At 39.3% G+C, this 23290-nt stretch overlaps 1 protein-coding gene across 4 annotated transcripts in view; it reads left to right on the top strand.

Moving 5' to 3' along the window:
* Window positions 1-23290, top strand: part of HPS1 (HPS1 biogenesis of lysosomal organelles complex 3 subunit 1) — a 363492-nt gene that overhangs the window by 202963 nt on the left and 137239 nt on the right. For 3 of the 4 annotated variants that reach the window (XM_053692561.1, XM_053692560.1, XM_053692559.1), the window contains one exon: window positions 636-770. In XM_053692561.1, coding sequence (XP_053548536.1) covers window positions 636-770 — 135 coding nt within the window. Of the gene's footprint in view, window positions 1-635; window positions 771-4006; window positions 4255-23290 lie in introns of those variants that run through there. The other variant, XM_053692562.1, reaches the window with a different exon arrangement.

Here is a 23290-nt window from a genome sequence, read left to right as displayed (position 1 = left end):
CAATCCGCAGTGGCAGTCTAATGGCTGAGTCATAAGACTACCACTTCTGATTGGCTTATGGCCATGTTCGGTTGGGACCAGCAGTTCTCTGCAGCTCCTTAGCAGTACTTTAATTATGTGTTAACCCCTTTGCGCAGTTTAAACACATAGACTTGTATGGGCAGTAGTGCTAAAATGACATGTTCTAATGACATAGAGCATGTAAGTTTTGGGCTACAATGTCCCTTTAATGCTGTACATAAGTTTAATACATTTGTTTAAAGTGTCAGGATCTCACCTATGAGAAATATAAACTTGGCTAATTAGTTTTTCTGGCATTGTACTTTTAACTCAAGTTATAGTTCATTACCAGTCCTCATTTGAATGTTAGAACCTAGAATTTCTAGCTGCAATCAGTGTTGCGTTCTTTAGGAAATCTAGTCAGGTGGCCGATTTAAGAAATAGATTGATGAACCCTGAGCGTAACCATCTTATCTTATATATATTATACGTTTTGTGTTTTTATTACATTTCTTTGCTGAGCTAAGCGATGTTCAGATTTTGTTTTAGCGTTTGCTGTCTTCCCCATGTCTGATTTTTACTAAACAATGTAACTGCTCTCATTTTATTATGCTTAATATCATTTTCATTTACAGCCACCAATCTTTGGGGACAGCATCAATACACTCTTTGCCCCTTTAATAATCTCATGTGTCACCCTGCTGGAACAGATCAATGACACGTATACATGTTTCACATCTGACAATGGTCATCTCTGCGTTCTTCACATGGTACGTAATCTTCAGATTGTTTATGTTACCACCTTTATACACTGCTTGAATGACACATAGGGAAATAACATTTTTACAGTTTTTATTCCACTATAGGAAAGTTTTATTTTGCTACGTGCTGCTTTCAGCTATGTTGGTCCCAGACAATGTGGTCGATTCCAATCCTGTTTATTGGCGTTTTATTCAGCTCCCAATCTGAATGTTGTAAAAGATCAAAATCAAACAGATATCACCATTTCTGTATTGGGAAATGTTTGGATCAGATCCGAGCAGATAGCTTGGAACCCCCCCCTCCCATCAAGGCCAGATTGGCCTGCCAGGATATTTTCCCGCCGGCTGCAGCAGCTGGGGCTAGAAAGCTACAATTTAAATGGGTGATTAATGGATGCAATTGAGTTGTAGGGTGCCTATATACAAACTAATATAATGCTGAATTTTTTTTGGGGGGGAAGGAGTATCCCAGTAGTCCCCTTTGAGAAAAATGGGGCATGCACATCCTACTGACTAAAAAAGATAAATATCGAAATATTTAAGAAGCAAGGAAAAGGTAGAACGTTTAAAAATACATTTATTGAGTACAGTTGTTAAAAGCACAAAGGGCACAGCAGAACAGACCTGAACAGCTGACATGTTTCCTGTCTTAAAGGCACTTTATCAGAGCTGCAACACAGGTGTAACTCAGTTTAAATTGCCTAAGGAGGTGTCTAGACTAACCAATAGGAAACATAGTATATTCAACTCACTTGTTAACCTCCTATATCTTAGTAAAATAAACACACATACATACTTAAAACTGTAAGTAAACAAGTTGCTTAGCATCCTTATATCTCAAAGACGATAATACTTTACCATGCTTTTTTTTCACTACAAATATATATATATACCGTTATATGAAATACGAATAAAGCTTAATGGACATAAAATAAGAGAGAGGAACAAAAATGCAAGAGCGGGTTACAGTTATGTATAGTTTAAGTCAGTAGTTGTAAATATTTTGAACATTATGATAGAGATAAAAATGCACACTCACATAAAAGACAAATACTATCAATATGTTAAGCATATCTCCATACATGACAGCAAAAATATTTCAACTCTTTCCCTTTGCATAATCTTATTAAGTAAGCACAAGTTTCAAAATATTAGGATGAAAAATAACAGGGAAATATTAACCTTTTTTAGGTATTGTCTATGAATAATTTAACATCGCTGATTTTATTAATGCCCCTAGGAGATCCAGTTTTCAATGTATAGATCCAAAAGACCTCTCTCTTGCATAGAGCTTGAAACATGAACCTGTTCTATACCCTGGAAGCTAAAAGCCTCACTACCAGCATTATGTTTAGCAAAATGTTTTGCCACTGCCGTTTTGGGGAAATCCGCTTCCAGGGATAAGAGATGTTTTCTTTCCCTATCTTTTAGCATCTTTGAGGTGAGGCCAACATACTGAAAATTGCAAATCCCACAAGTGACCAAATACACCACAAAGGCTGACTTGCAATTTTTACGTTGTCTAATACTGTACTAAATTCCTTTCTTGTAAGTGTAGACACAAAAGTATCACCAACATGAGCATAATTGCAACATTTTCATGATGACCCGACACATCTATAGAAACCTTGTTGAGGATCAACCAATTAGCACCTCTATTCATTTTGGAATGATTGATACTGAAATCTTTAACTATATCTCCTATAATCTTAGATCAAAGTAAAATAGGGCTGGTCTCAGAATTTTCCAGGGCTGCGTTTTATCACCAGTCCAGCCCTGCTCCCCATATGATCAATAGGCAACAATGGCTTTGGAGATCACCCCCCCCCGTATATTAAACAGAAGTCTCAAAAAGTGTCTTTTTGAAAACTATGCATTTACAGTTTCTAGAACCTCATGTCATTATTTTCTTACAATAATAGATATTTGGCAAAGACAAACCTCGTTCTGTACAGTGAGGTTTGGAGAATTTAGTGATATTTAAAACCTCACCACTTATCGGTTTCACCATTTACCTGTTTTAGAAGACGATGTAAGTTGTGGCCACTTTCTTCTGGCTGTCATTAAAGGGACACTAAACACCTGATAAAAATCATTAAAAGGTATGTTTTATTATGAATTAAAATCAAGTAATCACTACTGTCTAGTTTATTTGTTCACCTTACCCCTAAGTGTTGAAAAAAATCAATTTGAAGATGAATGCTAATCAGGTGCATTATTCTCCCATGTAAGGTGCCATGTTAGAACGCACGTTACACTGGGTCACAGCAGTCATGTGACTTGTGCAGATGAAAAACACAGCAGCAGCACTCAATGTTATGCAGACAGAGCTTGTCCTGCAGTTTATGTTATAAATCTGTTACAGGAAAAAAAGATTTTATTATTATGTTTTTGTATGCAAACAAAGCTTACTTTTTCAAACGTTACCACTGAATTGAATTCCTAATGTGTGTGACTGTACATAGCACTCGGCAGGGTTATAAATGTAAATCATTCTCTTCTCTGAGTCTGACAAGCTCCGGTCTGGAGAGGGAGGGGCCGAGTGGGAAGAGAGAGCAGAGAGACTCCGTGAAGAAAATAGACTAAATAACTCATGCTGGAAATACTTTTTACTGGAGATTTGTTCTATGCAATATTTTATTTTCATACATCTGCATTACATATATTACTGTATATATGTGATGTAGATGTATGAAAATAAAATATTGCATAGAACAAATCTCCAGTAAAAAGTATTTCCAGCATGAGTTATTTAGTCTATTTTCTTCACGGAGTCTCTCTGCTCTCTCTCCCCCCTCGGCCCCTCCCTCTCCAGACCGGAGCTTGTCAGACTCAGAGAAGAGAATGATTTACATTTATAACTGCCGAGTGCTATGTACAGTCACACACATTAGGAATTCAGTGGTAACGTTTGAAAAAGTAAGCTTTGTTTGCATAGAAAAATATAATAATAAAATATTTTATTCCTGTAACAGATTTATAACATAAACTGCAGGACAAGCTCTGTCTGCATAACATTGAGTGCTGCTGTGTTTTTTATATGCACACATTATAGGTACTCTAGGTATGTGATAGATATGAATTGTGTGTCATGTGACTACTGTGCTGTTAAAATATGGCGGCATACATAGCTGCATCAAGCCCTAGATATGTATAGTAATAGAAACAATTTTCTTGACATTTTTTGTGTAAGCTGAAGTTACAGCATAAAGAGCTGTACTCAGTTTTTTATTATTACACAGTAGAAGTTAGTTTTAATTATTTTTAGCAGTCAAGTGTTTAATGTCCCTTTAAAATCCAGGAAAATGCAAGAATTGCTGCTCTTTTTAAATCTAATGTCTAAAATATGAAACTCTGTACATTTCCCTGTCCTCCCCCCAGGCACAATCATCTCTTATGTGACAAAAACAGTACAATAACTGTCACTCTGCACCTTATAAACGTACTTCATCTTTCCCTACCTGCCCCCCTCCTGTGTGAAGGAAATCAGCAGGTAAACATTACAATTACCCGCACTCGGTCTCTGCTCTACCATTCACTGTCCTTTCACAGCATGTTGTCTTCCAGTACAATTGACAGCACTGAGCGTGGGTTATTGAGGGGTGAGGAGGGCAGGGGACAAAGCAGAATTGAATGGGAATATTGTAAATATGTCTCTTACAAGAGACGGAAACAAATAACAATAACAATGATGTAACAAGTCTTCAAAATTTCCAGTGAGTTGATTTACATTGTTATTGCCATTTGGTGCAAGGTTCCATCTCTTAAAGAGACATAAAACACAAAATTGTTCTTTTATGATTCCAATAGAACATTCAATTTTATTATTATTTTATTATCATCAAGTATTTGTAGAGTGCCAACAGATTACGCAGCGCTATAAGCATATGCAGTATACAAGATAACATTTACAGGGATCAAATGGGTAGAGGGCCCTGCCGAGAGTTGCACTGTTGTAGTCGGCTCTTATGAAGGCGATCTACAAGCAGCTGGGCTCATAGGCTTATATTCTAAGAGGTTAAAGGGGAAAGCAATGGATTTAGGAAAGGTTAGTGTAGGTTGTATGCATCCCTGAATAGTAGAGTCTTTAGGGAGTATTTGAAGCTGTTAAAACTAGGGGAGTGTCTTGTGGAGTGAGGCAGAGAGTTCCACAAGATGGGGGCCAGTCTGGAGAAGTCCTGTAAACCAGAATGGGAGGTAGTAACAAGAGAGGTGAAGAGTAGGAGATCAGGAGTAGAGCGAAGGGGACGGGAGGGAGAGTATCTGGAGACAAGGTCTGAGATATGGGGGGGGGGGGCAGTACAGTTGAGGGCTTTGTATGTCAGAGTGAGAATTTTGTGTTTAATCCTAGAGACAAGAGGAAGCCAGTGAAGGGATTGGTAGAGAGGTGCAGCAGATGAAGAGCGACGTGTAAGGAAGATGAGCCTGGCAGAGGCATTCATTGTGGATTGAAAAGGAGCTAGGCGGCAGCTGGGGAGACCAGAGAGGACGGAGTTGCAATAGTCGAGGCGGGAAAGGATGAGAGAGTGGATTAAAATCTTAGTTGTGTCTTGTGTAAGGAAATGTCTAATTTTAGAGATGTTTTTTAAGGTGGAAGCTGCAGGCTTTAGCCAAGGGCTGAATGTAAGGAGTGAAAGTAAGGTCTGAGCCAAGTGTGACCCCAAGACATCAGGCATGCTGGGTAGGGGTAATGATGGAATTATCATCAGTTAAAGAAAATTGTGGGGTGGAGATTTTGGAGGAAGGGGGAAAAAAATGAGTTCAGTTTTGGAGAGATTTAGCTTAAAGTGAAGGTCAATTTTCATGTGAAAGTGCCCAGTTTTTAAAAAAACTATTAAACTATTTTCATTCATGAAAATTGACATGGCACCGTATTTTAAAAATATTTACCTTGTTCTTCTGAAACGCTGGATCGCCGTTCTGAAAAGATGCCCCGCCTGCTTCTTCTTGGTTTACTTACCCAGCAATGACGAAACCGGCTTCCTCCGGCAAGGATTACCCCGAGGGAGAAGCCGTGATTGGAGGATGCCGGAATCGTCATTGCTGACGTAGGAAGAGGCTTGCGACGGGCTGGTGAAGCACTGGAGCGGCTTCAAGAAAACGGCTGAAATGTCAATTTTCATGAATGAAAGTTCCCTTGTTTTTAATAGTTTTTTTAAAAACCGGGCACTTTCAGGTAGTGAGAGGACATCCAAGATGAGGTATGAGAAAGACAGTTAGTGACACTTCCAATTGACTTCTATTATTAAATTAGCAGGAAGGTAAACTCAGGAGTGTGCATGTGTCTGCCGCACTATAGGAAGCAGCTTTGTAATACAGTGTTATACATTAGCAAGAGTACTAGATGGCAGCACTATTTCCTGTCATGTAGTGCTGCAGACAGGTGCACGTTACCTATCTAGATATTTCTTCAACAAAGAATAACATGGTGACAACGTAAATTTGATAAAAGAAGAAAATTGGAAACTTTAAAAACAAATTGTATTCTCTTTCTGAATCGTGAAACAAAAAATATGGGTTTCATATCCCTTTAACCCCTTAGTGACAAGACCATTTTTCAATTTTCTTATCGTTAGGGACCAGTGCTATTTTTACATTTCTGCTGTGTTTGTGTTTAGCTGTAATTTTCCTATTACTCATTTACTGTACCCACACATATTATATACAGTTTTCCTCGCCATTAAATGGACTTTCTAAAGATATCATTATTTTCATCATATCTTATAATTTACTGTAATTTTTTTTATAAAATATGATGAAAAAGTTGAAAAAAACACACTTTTTCTAACTTTGACCCCCAAAATCTGTTATACATCTACAACCACATAAAAACACCCATGCTAAATAGTTTCTAAATTTTGTCCTGAGTTTAGAAATACCCAACAAATACAAGTAGCACTTTGCTATTTCCAAACCATTTCCCCCCCCCAAAATTAGCGATAGTTACATTGTAACACTGATATCTGTCAGGAATCCCTGAATATCCCTTAACATGTGTGTGTGTGTGTGTGTGTATATATATATATATATATATATATATATATATATATATATATATATATATATATATATATATATATATATATATATATATATATATATATATATATATATATATATATATATATATATATATATATACAGGTATACCCCGCTCATACAGCGGGTTAGGGACCGGAGCCCCGCTGTAAAGTGAAAACCGCCTTAAAGTGAAACAAGGCAGTTTTAGCTTTCTTTTCAGTGTTTAAAATCCTGAAAACATGTTTGAACTAACATATATTAGGGGTGCAATAGTGCTATGTTTAGTTTAACACTAGCACAGCACAGTATTCAATTAGTATTCAATAGAAACTGTACCTGTAAAATAGTGACAATTACTGTGGTAAAACTTGCCAGAATATAACACTGAGACACAGATTGCACTGTAATGCTGTAAAAACGATGAATTGCGCATAGCAAAATGGTGCCAGTTACTTTTCTCACAATTTTACAAAGATTACAGCACTGTTTCAAAATTCTTGGAAGTTGAACTTCAGCTCCACAAAGCGCTGTATTAGCGAAGCGCTGTAAAGTGAAGCGCTGTAAAGTGAGGTATACCTATATATATATTTAGTAGACAACCCAAAGTATTGATCTAGGCCCATTTTGGTATATTTCATGCCACCATTTCACTGCCAAATGCGATCAAATAATTTTTTTTTTTACTTTTTCCCAATTTTAGATTTCTCACTGAAATTATTTACAAACAGCTTGTGCAATTATGGCACAAATGGTTGTAAATGCTTCTCTGGGATCCCCTTTGTTCAGAAATAGCAGATATATATGGCTTTGGCATTCCTTTTTGGTAATTAGAAGGCCGCTAAATGCCGCTGCGCACCACACGTGTATTATGCCCAGCAGTGAATGGGTTAATTAGGTAGCTTGTAAGGTTAATTTTAGCTTTAGTGTAGAGATCTGACACATCCCACCCCCTGATCCCTCCCTGACCCCTAGAAAAACATAAAGGTGACAAAGCAAATCCTTATTTATTTAAAGAATAATAGGAGACAAGCAAACAGGCGATGTTTCGGGGACCTATCCCTTACTTATGCCCTCCCTGACCCCTCTCAGACAACTCTCTTCTCTCCCCCACGTCACAATTGTCACAGCCATCTTAAGTACTGGCAGAAAGTCTGCCAGTACTAAAATAAAAGGTTGTTTTTTTAATCTTTTTTTTTTTAAATCTTTTTCTTTAAATATATATAATTTCTGCAGTGTAGGTTCCCCCCTAACCCCCCAACCTCCACGATCCCTCCAAACAGCTCTCTTAACCTTCCCCCTCTTCCTGTTTGCAGCCATCTTAGGTACTGGCAGCTGTCTGCCAGTACCCACTTTGCACTAAAATTGTACTGTTTTTTATTTTTTTTATTTTTTTATATCCATATTTTCCATTGTGTAACTGCCCCCCCCCCTACCTTTCCCTCTCCCTCCTTCCGATCATTGCACCAAGTACTGTAGCGTTCCCTTGAACGCTCCCGACGCCCTCCCCACACTGGATCAACAAATTCAAGACAGACAGATCCAGCGATGGGCCGCCCACCCGCCTCCCTTATATCCCTCTCACACCACCAACGATCGGCACCATCACTGGCCGATCCAAGGAGGGCCACAGAGTGGCTCTCTCTGCATCGTTTGCTAAAAAAAGGGTATTGCAGGATGCCTCAATATCGAGGCATCACTGCAATACCCTGAAAGTGGCTGGAAGTGATCAAGATCGCTTCCACCGCTTGAAACCCCTGAGGACGTGCCACACACGTCCTTGGTCATTAACTGACACTTTTTGTAGGACGTGCCTGGCACTTCCTTGGTCGTTAAGGGGTAAAGTGACATTTACATCCAGTCCATTTTTTATTGTAAAATGCATTATGTTTAGTTGTGCTGTAGTGTAATAAACTTTTGTAATATGGAAGCACATTAAAGGGATAGTCTAGTCAAAATTAAACTTTCATGGTTCAGATAGAGCATGCAATTTTAAGCAACTTTCTAATTTAATCATATTATCAATTTTTCTTCATTCTCTTGCTATCTTTATTTGAAAATGCAAGAATGTAAGCTCAGAAGCCGGCCCATTTTTGGTTTAGAACCTGGGTAGCGCTTGCTGATTGGTGGCTACATTTGGACACCAGTCAGCAAGCGCTACCCAGGTGCTGAACCAAAATGGTCCGTCTTCTAAGCTTACATTCCTGCTTTTTCAAATAAAAATACCAAGAGAACAAAGAAAAGTTGAGAACAGGAGAAAATTAGAAAGTTGCTTAAAATTGCATGCTTTATCTGAATCATGAAAGTTTAATTTTGACTAGGTAAGGGTTCATAATGAAATAATACAAGCTGATACTTGCTGCTTGTACAATTAAAGTTTGAATAGTGACGTCATTGGGGAAATAGGCAGCGGGGACAGTTGTTTGGTTTCTGGTGTGTCTCATAACTGGCACAAAAGGGTCTGCAGAGGACATGAGGGTGGTGTGAGCTGTGATGTGTTTTATAGCTGTCAGAAGGGGTAGCAGGGTCATAAAGGAGGTACAAGTCCCACGTTTTTCCCCATATCACTCTCACAGCTGCCTGTATATGTGCGTCTCTAATTGACATATACCAATTAACATATAGAGTTTCTCTGCCTATATATACATACATACAAGCTATGTGGCCAAAAGTATGTGGACACCTGACCATCACACTTGTTGGACATCCCATTCTAAAACCATGAGCATTAATACAGTCTTGGCCCCTGTTTGCGTCTCTTATGAAGACTTTCCACCACAAGACACTACTAGACGCTTAAAGGGACAGTCTACAGCAGAATTTGTATTGTTTAAAAAGATAGATACTCCCTTTATTACTCATTCCTCAGTTTTGCATAACCAACACGGTTATATTAATATACTTTTTACCTCTGTGATTACCTTGTGTCTAAGCCTCTGCAGACTGCCCCCTTATTTCAGTTCTTTTGACAGACTTGCATTTTAGCCAATTATTGCTGACTCATAAATAACTCCACGGAAGTGAGCACAATGTTATCTATATGGCACATTTGAACTAGCACTGTCTAGCTGTGAAAAACTGTCAAATGCATTAAGATAAAAGGCTACCTTCAAGAGCTTAGAAATTAGCATATAAGCCTACCTAGAATTATCTTTCAGCAAAGAATACCAAGAGAACAAAGCAAATTTTATGAAAAAAAGTAAATTGGAAGTTTGTTTAAAATGTCATCTCCTATCTGAATCATGAAAGTTTAATATTGACTAGACTGTCCCTTTAACAATAATAGCACTTACAGTTGACTGGGTCAGAAGCTTCTGCACATAGGTGATATTAGTACCCAAATTCTAAGTTTTAATGAAATAGAAGATACCCGAGGAACATATTTTGATGAGTTCTGATGCATAAAAGAAAGTGTTTTTAGAGAATTGGAAAGGTGATTCTGAAATAAAGTTAAATTAATTGTAACCTTTAATCAATTACTGTCCAGTATATAAAATTAATCTTTAAAACAGGGGCACTTTAATTCATTAACATTTTGAAAGACTTTTTATTTTTAAAATATTTACCATTGAGTGATCGTAAACATCGCACATTTCCTCCGCCCGCATCTCCTACTGTATTTAGCAGATCGATGACGAATCCGGCTTCCTCCAATCATTGCCTGCCCCACCAACGCCAGATGGCGTTTTTCAAAATGTTAATGAATTAAAGTGCCCCTGTTTTAAAGATTAATTTTATATACTGGGCAGTAATTGATTTAAAGAGACAGTCTAGGCCAAAATAAACTCTCATGATTCAGATAGAGCATGTAATTTTAAACAATTTTCCAATTTACTTTTATCACCAATTTTGCTTTGTTTTCTTGGTATTCTTAGTTGAAAGCTTAACATAGGAGGTTCATATGCTAATTTCTTAGACATTGAAGGCCACCTCTTTTCAGAATGCATTTTAACAGTTTTTCACCACTAGAGGGTGTTAGTTCACGTATTTCATATAGATTACACTGTGCTCGTGCACGTGAAGTTATCTGGGAGCAGGCACTGATTGGCTAAACTGCAAGTCTGTCAAAAGAACTGAAATAAAGGGGCAGTTTCCAGAGGCTTAGATACAAGATAATCACAGAGGTTAAAAGTATATTATTATAACTGTGTTGGTTATGCAAAACTGGGGAATGGGTAATAAAGGGATTATCTATCTTTTAAAACAATAAAAATTCTGGTGTAGACTGTTCCTTTTAAGTTTACAATCACTTTAATTTAGTTCCTTTATTAGGTAGAAAACCAAGACAATTAGCTGCAAGAAAAGAGTAGATTTATTATGTTAAACATTTTTTTTTTCTGCCCATCCTCCATGGTACAGGTTCCCAAACTAAACCTATTTCTCAGGTAAACAAACAACACATTCCTTAAAGGTAACATCTCTTTGTTGACGACACACAAATATTATGTAAGCAACTTTCAGTGCGAGCATTGCTGTGTGTGTGTAAATATATTTTAGTAACAAGTCCACAAACACACCCAGAATTACTAATTAATACAAACTGGCCCATGCTAAATTAAATGTCAGTAATGGTGCATAGCAAAGTAAGTGGAATATTAAACACCATACAACAAATTATAAACTAAAGTTAGTGCCAGGATGATATAACACATTTGGGGCTATGTTGTATGATGTCATCAATGTGTCTATGACAAAAGAGTGAATTCTCTATTTAATGCGGAATTATATATGCTTAGAACTTTTAATAAATACATAAATCTGGCTGCAAAATTGCACATTAAAGGGATATAAAAAAAAAAACCAAAATAATAATTTATGATTCAGACAGAGCATATCATTTTATAAAAGTTTCCATTTTACTTCTGTTTTCAGATTTGCTTCGTTCCCATGCTATTCTTTGTTGAAGAGATACCTAGGTAGGCATCTGGAGCACTACGTGTCAGGGAATAGTGCTGCCCTCTAGTGCTTTTGCAAATCAATAGCATTTTTGCAAAACTGCTGCCATAAGATTCTCCAGACATGCTTACGCTCCTGAGCTTTTTAACAAAGGTTACCAATAGAGCAAAGACAAAATAATAATAGAAGTATATTAGAAAGTTGTTAAAAATTGTATGACCTATCTGAATCATATTTTTTTTGTATTTGTTTTTTTTCTGATTTTATAACCAAGAGAAAAAAAATAATCTTATTTTCTGACCAGTAGATGGAGCTATGCACTTTCAAATGGATTAAACTGCAGCCATACTTGTCCTCTTTATGGTCACCAATAATAAAGATGCTTATACAGGAACAGAGTCTCTCTGCTTTTTGTAATGTAGACCTACATGAAATGAAAATACTCTGTTAGATCATTTTGTTAGTGTTTAACTCCTGATAAGGGTTTAAACTTATAATTGTCAGCTTCCCGAGCAGTAAAGCACTTCTAGGACCTAGCTAAACACATCTAGTCAGCCAGTGGCAAGAGGCATATGTGGGTAGCTACTTAGGGATGCATTTTAACAAAGGATAAAAGAGAATGAAGTAAATGTGATAACAAGTTAATTGAAACGTGTTTTAAAATCTGAACCATGAAAGAGTCATTTTGACTTCTTGTTCCGTTAACCCTTTACCTGCAGGGACAAAGTCTTTAGTAGTCACTATTGGCAGATCCCTCCACTCATGAAACATACAAGTGTTTAAAACTATAATTTTATTACAAAACGTATGATGAGTAAGTTTATAACTGTGTCTGAGTAGCGGTAGCTTTAAATGAGTTTGTCCACTGCTCTAAGCAATTGGAGTCTAGTGTGCAGATGGTTTAGGCATTTTTCAGCATTTTGAAATAAATCTAGGTTATAGGATTTGCTTTTTAGTCTCTGTAAGGAGCCTCGGACAGCACAAAAGCAAAGCAAAATAATGAATGTATATTGCACTGTTTTGTAGACTGTGCATAATTAAAGGGACACTGAACCCACATTTTTTCTTTCGTGATTCAGATAGAGCATGCAATTTTAAGCAACTTTCTAATTTACTCCTATTATCAATGTTTCTTCATTCTCTTGCTATCTTTATTTGAAAAAGAAGGCATCTAGGGCGCGATCCGATATACGGCGTAGTTTGCGGCGCAAGCGAGGGAACCCGCGTCGCCCGCAGTTTCAGCTCGCAACTCGAGCTATCCAATATACGGCGCCGTCAGATGCTAACATGCCGTAAGTCGGATAAACCAGCGATGTCCAGAAATCTGCGCAAGTACAAATTTCTGGCGTCGCCAGTGATTTGCACCACGTTAGAAACTGCCGGCGCCTACAAAACCTGACTAAAGTATGAAATCACCCGCACTGTCTAACACGCCTCCTAAACATAGCCCGATACGTCTAACCCTCTATCCGCTATCCCCCCTCACTATCCTAACAATAAAAAATGTTATTAACCCCTAAACCGCCGCTCCCGTACCCCGCCGCCACCTAATAAAGTTATTAACCCCTAAAGCGCTGCTCCCGTACCCCGCCGCCAGCTATATTAAATCTATAACCCCCTAAAGTGAGCCCCTACCCCGCCGCCATCTACCTTACCTACCCCCTAAAGTGAGCCCCTACCCCGCCGCCATCTATTTTAAAATTATTAACCCCTAATTTAATCCCCCTACCCCGCCGCCATCTATATTAAATTATTTAACCCCTAAAATACTAAACTATCCCTACCACTAAACCTAAGTCTAGCTCTACATATAGCCCTGAAAAGGGTTTTTTGCGTGGCATTACCCCAAAGTAAACTGCTCTTTTGCCAGCCCTTAAAAGGGCTTTTGGCGGGGCTTTGTCACAAAGTAATCAGCTCTTTTGCATCTAATCTAAATCCCCCTACACCGCCGCCAGCTATAATAAATGTATTAACCCCTAATCTAATCCCCCTACACCGCCGCCACCTATATTAAATACATTAACCCCTAATCTAATCCCCCTACACCGCCGCCAGCTATATTAACTATATTAACCCTAATTATATTAGGGTTAATATAGTTAATATAATTATTATATTATATATATTAACTATATTAACCCTAATTATATTAGGGTTAATATAGTTAATATCGTTATTATATTATATATATATTAAGTATAATAACCCTATCTAACTCTAACATCCCTAACTAAACTCTTATTAAAATAAATCTAATATTAATATTATTAATTAAAATATTCCTATTTAAATCTAAATACTTACCTATAAAATAAACCCTAAGATAGCTACAATATAATTAATAATTACATTGTAGCTATGTTAGGGTTTATATTTATTTTACAGGTAAATTGTTAATTATTTTAACTAGGTATAATAGCTATTAAATAGTTATTAACTATTTAATAGCTACCTAGTTAAAATAATTACCCAATTACCTGTAAAATAAATATAAACCCTAACATAGCTACAATGTAATTATTAATTATATTGTAGCTATCTTAGGGTTTATTTTAAATAAACTAAACTAAATTACAAAAAACCCCCCCACTAAATTACAAAAAATAAAAAAAAGATTACAAGATTTTTAAGCTAATTACACCTATTCTAAGCCCCCTAATAAAATAATAAACCCCCAAAATAAAAAAATGCCCTACCCTATTCTAAATTAAACAAGTTCAAAGCTCTTTTACCTTACAAGCACCTAAAAGGGCCTTTGGGGGACATGCCCCAAAGAAAACTGCTCTTTTGCCTGAAAAAAAACCCACAATACCACCCCCCAACATTACAACCCACCACCCACATACCCCTAATCTAACCCAAACCCCCCTTAAATAAACCTAACACTACCCCCCTGAAGATCTCCCTACCTTGTATTCACCCCGCCGGGCAGAACTCTTCATCCGATCCGGGCGATGTCCAATCAAGCGGCAAAGAAGAAGTCTTCATCCCGGCGATGTCTTTCTCCAAGCGGCAAAGAAGAATTCTTCATCCCGGCGATGTCTTTCTCCAAGCGGCAGCAAAGTCTTCTTCCATCCGGCAGCATCTTCCATCAAGCGGCATCTTCAATCTTCTTTCTTCGCTCCGCCGACGCGGAGCATCCATCCCGGCCGACGACTGAACGACGAATGAGGTACCTTTAAATGACGTCATCCAAGATGGCGTCCGTCGAATTCCGATTGGCTGATAGGATTCTATCAGCCAATCGGAATTAAGGTAGAAAAATCTGATTGGCTGATTCAGTCAGCCAATCAGATTCAAGTTCAATCCGATTGGCTGAACCAATCAGTCATTCGGATTGAACTTGAATCTGATTGGCTGATTCAATCAGCCAATCAGATTTTTCTACCTTAATTCCGATTGGCTGATAGAATCCTATCAGCCAATCGGAATTCGACGGACGCCATCTTGGATGACGTCATTTAAAGGTACCTCATTCATCGTTCAGTCGTCGGCCGGGATGGATGCTCCGCGTCGGCGGAGCGAAGAAAGAAGATTGAAGATGCCGCTTGATGGAAGATGCTGCCGGATGGAAGAAGACTTTGCTGCCGCTTGGAGAAAGACATCGCCGGGATGAAGACTTCTTCTTTGCCGCTTGGAGAAAGACATCGCCGGGATGAAGAATTCTTCTTTGCCGCTTGGATAGACATCGCCTGTATCGGATGAGGAGTTTGGCCCGGTTGGGTGAAGACAAGGTAGGGAGATCTTCAGGGGGGTAGTGTTAGGTTTATTTAAGGGGGGTTTGGGTTAGATTAGGGGTACGTGGGTGGTGGGTTGTAATGTTGGGGGGTGGTATTGTGGTTTTTTTTCAGGCAAAAGAGCAGTTTTCTTTGGGGCATGCCCCGCAAAAGGCCCTTTTAAGGTCTGGTAAGGTAAAAGAGCTTTGAACTTGTTTAATTTAGAATAGGGTAGGGGATTTTTTTATTTTGGGGGTTTATTATTTTATTAGGGGGCTTAGAATAGGTATAATTAGCTTAAAAATCTTGTAATCTTTTTTTTATTTTTTGTAATTTAGTGGGTTTTTTTGTAATTTAGTTTAGTGTATGTAATTGTATTTTTAGATAGATATTTGTAGTTTATTTAATTTATTGATAGTGTAGGTGTATTTGTAACTTAGGTTAGGATTTATTTTACAGGTAATTGGGTAATTATTTTAACTAGGTAGCTATTAAATAGTTAATAACTATTCAATAGCTATTATACCTAGTTAAAATAATTAACAATTTACCTGTAAAATAAATATAAACCCTAACATAGCTACAATGTAATTATTAATTATATTGTAGCTATCTTAGGGTTTATTTTATAGGTAAGTATTTAGATTTAAATAGGAATATTTTAGTTTATAATATGAATTAGATTTATTTAATAAGAATTTAGTTAGGGGTGTTAGGATTAGATAGAGTTAATATAGTTAATATAAATACTATAGTAACTATATTAACCCTAATATAATTAGGGTTAATATAGTTAATATATATAATGTAATAACTATATTAACTATAATATACTTAGGGTTAATATAGATAATATAGCTGGCGGCGGGGTAGGTAGATTAAATTAGGGGTTAATAATTTTAATATAGATGGCGGCGGTGTAAGGGGTCAGATTAGGGGATAGATAAGGTAGATGGCGGCGGTGTAAGGGGTTCACATTAGGGGATAGATACGGTAGATGGCGGCGGTTTTAGGGGTTCACATTAGGGGATAGATCAGTTAGATGGTGGCGGTTTTAGGGGCTCACAGTAGGGGGTTAGTTTATGTAGATGGCGGCGGGGTCCGGGAGCGGCGGTTTAGGGGTTAATAACTTTATTAGGGATTGCGGCGGGGGATCGCGGTTGACAGGTAGATAGACATTGCGCATGCGTTAGGTGTTAGGTTTTATTTAGCAGATCGCGGTTGACAGGTAGATAGACATTGCGCATGCGTTAGGTGTTAGGTTTTATTTAGCAGATCGCGGTTGACAGCTAGATAGACATTGCGCATGCGTTAGGTGTTAGGTTTTATTTAGCAGGTAGTTTAGGGAGTTACTGGGCTCCAATAGTCAGCGTAAGGCTTCTTACGGCTGCTTTTTGTGGCGAGGTGAAAATGGAGTAAGATTTCTCCATTTTCGCCACGTAAGTCCTTACGCTGTATATTGGATACCAAACTGCGCTGGTTTGGTATACCTGCCTATGGCCCAAAAAACTACGGGCGACGGCAGAAATATACGCGCGTAACTTCTAGGTTACGCTGTATATAGGATACCAAACCAGCGCAAATATTGGCGTCGCCCGCTTTTGCGGGCGACGATTTTTATCGGATCGGGCCCCTAAACTTTTTTTTTTTGGTTCAGATCTCTGTACAACACTTTTTATTTGGTGGATGAATTTATCCACCAATCGGCAAGAACAACCCAGGTTGTTCACCAAAAATGGGCCGGCATCTAAACTTACATCCTTGCATTTCAAATAAAGATACCAAGAGAATGAAGAAAATTTGATAATAGGAGTAAATTAGAAAGTTGCTTAAAATTTCATGCTCTATCTGAATCATGAAAGAAAAATTTTGGGTTCAGTGTCCCTTTTAATCATTATTACAATATCAAAACATTGCATGTACCTTTAAACTCTTATTTCCTCTGACATAGCTGAATGCATCTCTTTTGTCTGTGACGTTAGTGAGCCAGAGAAAAGGAGCAAATAGTAATGTTAAGTTACATACAGTAATGGGTTCTTACAAAGCTAGAGTCTTACTTTTTATGCATTTTTAATGAAATTTAAGGAATATAAAAACCCACATTTTTTTCTTTCATAACACATTTAGCCATTAATCAGCAAGTGCTACACAGCTGCTGAACCAAAAATGGGCCAGCTCCTAACCTTTACATTCCTGCTTTTCAAATAAAGATACCAAAAGAATAAAGACAAATTGATTGTAGGAGTAAATTAGATAATTTGCTTAAAATTGCATGCTCTATCTGAATCATGAAAGAGAAAAAAAAATTGGGTTTCATACCCCTTTAACTTTACAGCATTTTAGGTGATTATTAGCTCTTAAAGAAGTCAAAATTAAACTTTTACGATTCAGATACAGCACACAATTTTAAACAACTTTCTCCAACATAGGTGTGTCCGGTCCACGGCGTCATCCTTACTTGTGGGATATTCTCTTCCCCAACAGGAAATGGCAAAGAGCCCAGCAAAGCTGGTCACATGATCCCTCCTAGGCTCCGCCTACCCCAGTCATTCTCTTTGCCGTTGTACAGGCAACATCTCCACGGAGATGGCTTAGAGTTTTTTAGTGTTTAACTGTAGTTTTTATTATTCAATCAAGAGTTTGTTATTTTGAAATAGTGCTGGTATGTACTATTTACTCAGAAACAGAAAAGAGATGAAGATTTCTGTTTGTATGAGGAAAATGATTTTAGCAACCGTAACTAAAATCCATGGCTGTTCCACACAGGACTGTTGAGAGCAATTAACTTCAGTTGGGGGAACAGTGTGCAGTCTCTTGCTGCTTGAGGTATGACACATTCTAACAAGACGATGTAATGCTGGAAGCTGTCATTTTCCCTATGGGATCCGGTAAGCCATGTTTATTACGATGGTAAATAAGGGCTTCACAAGGGCTTATTAAGACTGTAGACTTTTCTGGGCTAAATCGATTCATTATTAACACATATTTAGCCTTGAGGAATCATTTTATCTGGGTATATTGATATTATAATATCGGCAGGCACTGTATTAGACACCTTATTTCTTAGGGGCTTTCCCAAAGCATAAGCAGAGCCTCATTTTCGCGCCGGTGTGGCGCACTTGTTTTTGAGAGGCATGGCATGCAGTCGCATGTGAGAGGAGCTCTGATACTTAGAAAAGACTTTGAAGGCGTCATTTGGTATCGTATTCCCCTTTGGGTTTGGTTGGGTCTCAGCAAAGCAGATACCAGGGACTGTAAAGGGGTTAAAGTGTTAAAACGGCTCCGGTTCCGTTATTTTAAGGGTTAAAGCTTCCAAATTTGGTGTGCAATACTTTTAAGGCTTTAAGACACTGTGGTGAAAATTTGGTGAATTTTGTACAATTCCTTCATGTTTTTTCGCAATTGCAGTAATAAAGTGTGTTCAGTTTAAAATTTAAAGTGACAGTAACGGTTTTATTTTAAAACGTTTTTTGTACTTTATTATCAAGTTTATGCCTGTTTAACATGTCTGAACTACCAGATAGACTGTGTTCTGAATGTGGGGAAGCCAGAATTCCTGTTCATTTAAATAAATGTGATTTATGTGATAATGACAATGATGCCCAAGATGATTCCTCAAGTGAGGGGAGTAAGCATGGTACTGCATCATTCCCTCCTTCGTCTACACGAGTCTTGCCCACTCAGGAGGCCCCTAGTACATCTAGCGCGCCAATACTCCTTACTATGCAACAATTAACGGCTGTAATGGATAATTCTGTCAAAAACATTTTAGCCAAAATGAACCCTTGTCAGCGTAAGCGTGGCTGCTCTGTTTTAGTTACTGAAGAGCATGACGACGCTGATATTAATATCTCTGAAGGGCCCCTAACCCAATCTGAGGGGGCCAGGGAGGTTTTGTCTGAGGGAGAAATTACTGATTCAGGGAACATTTCTCAACAGGCTGAACCTGATGTAATTGCATTTAAATTTAAGTTGGAACATCTCCGCATTCTGCTTAAGGAGGTATTATCCACTCTGGATGATTGTGAAAAGTTGGTCATCCCAGAGAAACTATGTAAAATGGACAAGTTCCTAGAGGTGCCGGGGCTCCCAGAAGCTTTTCCTATACCCAAGCGGGTGGCGGACATTGTTAATAAAGAATGGGAAAGGCCCGGTATTCCTTTCGTCCCTCCCCCCATATTTAAAAAATTGTTTCCTATGGTCGACCCCAGAAAGGACTTATGGCAGACAGTCCCCAAGGTCGAGGGAGCGGTTTCTACTTTAAACAAACGCACCACTATACCCATAGAGGATAGTTGTGCTTTCAAAGATCCTATGGATAAAAAATTAGAAGGTTTGCTTAAAAAGATGTTTGTTCAGCAGGGTTACCTTCTACAACCAATTTCATGCATTGTCCCTGTCACTACAGCCGCATGTTTCTGGTTTGATGAGCTGATAAAGGCGCTCGATAGTGATTCTCCTCCTTATGAGGAGATTATGGACAGAATCAATGCTCTCAAATTGGCTAATTCTTTCACCCTAGACGCCACTTTGCAATTGGCTAGGTTAGCGGCTAAGAATTCTGGGTTTGCTATTGTGGTGCGCAGAGCGCTTTGGTTGAAATCTTGGTCGGCTGATGCGTCTTCCAAGAACAAGCTACTAAACATTCCTTTCAAGGGGAAAACGCTGTTTGGCCCTGACTTGAAAGAGATTATCTCTGATATCACTGGGGGTAAGGGCCACGCCCTTCCTCAGGATCGGCCTTTCAAGGCGAAAAATAGACCTAATTTTCGTCCCTTTCGTAAAAACGGACCAGCCCAAAGTGCTACGTCCTCTAAGCAAGAGGGTAATACTTCTCAAGCCAAGCCAGCTTGGAGACCAATGCAAGGCTGGAACAAGGGAAAGCAGGCCAAGAAACCTGCCACTGCTACCAAGACAGCATGAAATATTGGCCCCCGATCCGGGACCGGATCTGGTGGGGGGCAGACTCTCTCTCTTCGCTCAGGCTTGGGCAAGAGATGTTCTGGATCCTTGGGCGCTAGAAATAGTCTCCCAGGGTTATCTTCTGGAATTCAAGGGACTTCCCCCAAGGGGGAGGTTCCACAGGTCTCAGTTGTCTTCAGACCACATAAAAAGACAGGCGTTCTTACATTGTGTAGAAGACCTGTTAAAAATGGGAGTGATTCATCCTGTTCCACTAAGAGAACAAGGGATGGGGTTCTACTCCAATCTGTTCATAGTTCCCAAAAAAGAGGGAACGTTCAGACCAATCTTAGATCTCAAGATCTTAAACAAGTTTCTCAAGGTTCCATCGTTCAAGATGGAAACCATTCGAACTATTCTTCCTTCCATCCAGGAAGGTCAATTCATGACCACGGTGGATTTAAAGGATGCGTATCTACATATTCCTATCCACAAGGAACATCATCGGTTCCTAAGGTTCGCATTCCTGGACAAACATTACCAGTTCGTGGCGCTTCCTTTCGGATTAGCCACTGCTCCAAGGATTTTCACAAAGGTACTAGGGTCCCTTCTAGCGGTGCTAAGACCAAGGGGCATTGCAGTAGTACCTTACCTGGACGACATTCTGATTCAAGCGTCGTCCCTTCCTCAAGCAAAGGCTCACACGGACATCGTCCTGGCCTTTCTCAGATCTCACGGCTGGAAAGTGAACGTGGAAAAGAGTTCTCTATCCCCGTCAACAAGGGTTCCCTTCTTGGGAACAATTATAGACTCCTTAGAAATGAGGATCTTTCTAACAGAGGCCAGAAAAACAAAACTTCTAGACTCTTGTCGGATACTTCATTCCGTTCCTCTTCCTTCCATAGCTCAGTGCATGGAAGTGATCGGGTTGATGGTAGCGGCAATGGACATAGTTCCTTTTGCGCGCATTCATCTAAGACCATTACAACTGTGCATGCTCAGTCAGTGGAATGGGGACTATACAGACTTGTCTCCGAAGATACAAGTAAATCAGAGGACCAGAGACTCACTCCGTTGGTGGCTGTCCCTGGACAATCTGTCACAAGGGATGACGTTCCGCAGACCAGAGTGGGTCATTGTCACGACCGACGCCAGTCTGATGGGCTGGGGCGCGGTCTGGGGATCCCTGAAAGCTCAGGGTCTTTGGTCTCGGGAAGAATCTCTTCTACCGATAAATATTCTGGAGCTGAGAGCGATATTCAATGCTCTCAAGGCTTGGCCTCAGCTAGCGAGGACCAAGTTCATACGGTTTCAATCAGACAACATGACGACTGTTGCGTACATCAACCATCAGGGGGGAACAAGGAGTTCCCTAGCGATGGAAGAAGTGACCAAAATCATTCTATGGGCGGAGTCTCACTCCTGCCACCTGTCTGCTATCCACATCCCAGGAGTGGAAAATTGGGAAGCGGATTTTCTGAGTCGTCAGACATTGCATCCGGGGGAGTGGGAACTCCATCCGGAAATCTTTGCCCAAGTCACCCAGCGGTGGGGCATTCCAGACATGGATCTAATGGCCTCTCGTCAGAACTGCAAAGTTCCTTGCTACGGGTCCAGATCCAGGGATCCCAAGGCGGCTCTAGTGGATGCACTAGTAGCACCTTGGACCTTCAAACTAGCTTATGTGTTCCCGCCGTTTCCTCTCATCCCCAGGCTGGTAGCCAGGATCAATCAGGAGAGGGCGTCGGTGATCTTGATAGCTCCTGCGTGGCCACGCAGGACTTGGTATGCAGATCTGGTGAATATGTCATCGGCTCCACCTTGGAAGCTACCTTTGAGACGAGACCTTCTTGTTCAGGGTCCGTTCGAACATCCGAATCTGGTTTCACTCCAGCTGACTGCTTGGAGATTGAACGCTTGATTCTATCGAAGCGAGGATTCTCAGATTCTGTTATTGATACTCTTGTTCAGGCCAGAAAGCCTGTAACTAGAAAGATTTACCACAAGATTTGGAAAAAATATATCTGTTGGTGTGAATCTAAGGGATTCCCTTGGGACAAGGTTAAGATTCCTAAGATTTTATCCTTCCTTCAAGACGGATTAGAAAAAGGATTATCTGCAAGTTCCCTGAAGGGACAGATTTCTGCCTTGTCTGTGTTACTTCACAAAAAGCTGGCAGCTGTGCCAGATGTTCAAGCTTTTGTTCAGGCTCTGGTTAGAATTAAGCCTGTTTACAAACCTTTGACTCCTCCTTGGAGTCTCAATTTAGTTCTTTCAGTTCTTCAGGGGGTTCCGTTTGAACCCTTACATTCCGTTGATATTAAGTTATTATCTTGGAAAGTTTTGTTTTTAGTTGCAATTTCTTCTGCTAGAAGAGTTTCAGAATTATCTGCTCTGCAGTGTTCTCCTCCTTATCTGGTGTTCCATGCAGATAAGGTGGTTTTACGTACTAAACCTGGTTTTCTTCCAAAAGTTGTTTCTAACAAAAACATTAACCAGGAGATTATCGTACCTTCTCTGTGTCCGAAACCAGTTTCAAAGAAGGAACGTTTGTTGCACAATTTGGATGTTGTTCGCGCTCTAAAATTCTATTTAGATGCTACAAAGGATTTTAGACAAACATCTTCCTTGTTTGTTGTTTACTCCGGTAAAAGGAGAGGTCAAAAAGCAACTTCTACCTCTCTCTCCTTTTGGATTAAAAGCATCATCAGATTGGCTTACGAGTCTGCAGGACGGCAGCCTCCCGAAAGAATCACAGCTCATTCCACTAGGGCTGTGGCTTCCACATGGGCCTTCAAGAACGAGGCTTCTGTTGATCAGATATGTAGGGCAGCGACTTGGTCTTCACTGCACACTTTTACCAAATTTTACAAGTTTGATACTTTTGCTTCTTCTGAGGCTATTTTTGGGAGAAAGGTTTTGCAAGCCGTGGTGCCTTCCATTTAGGTGACCTGATTTGCTCCCTCCCTTCATCCGTGTCCTAAAGCTTTGGTATTG

The sequence above is a fragment of the Bombina bombina genome, chromosome 9 (assembly GCF_027579735.1).
Source record: "Bombina bombina isolate aBomBom1 chromosome 9, aBomBom1.pri, whole genome shotgun sequence".
Lineage (NCBI taxonomy): Eukaryota > Metazoa > Chordata > Amphibia > Anura > Bombinatoridae > Bombina > Bombina bombina.
Note: the sequence above shows the minus strand (reverse complement) of the source record. Positions and strands in the feature narration are given on the sequence as shown.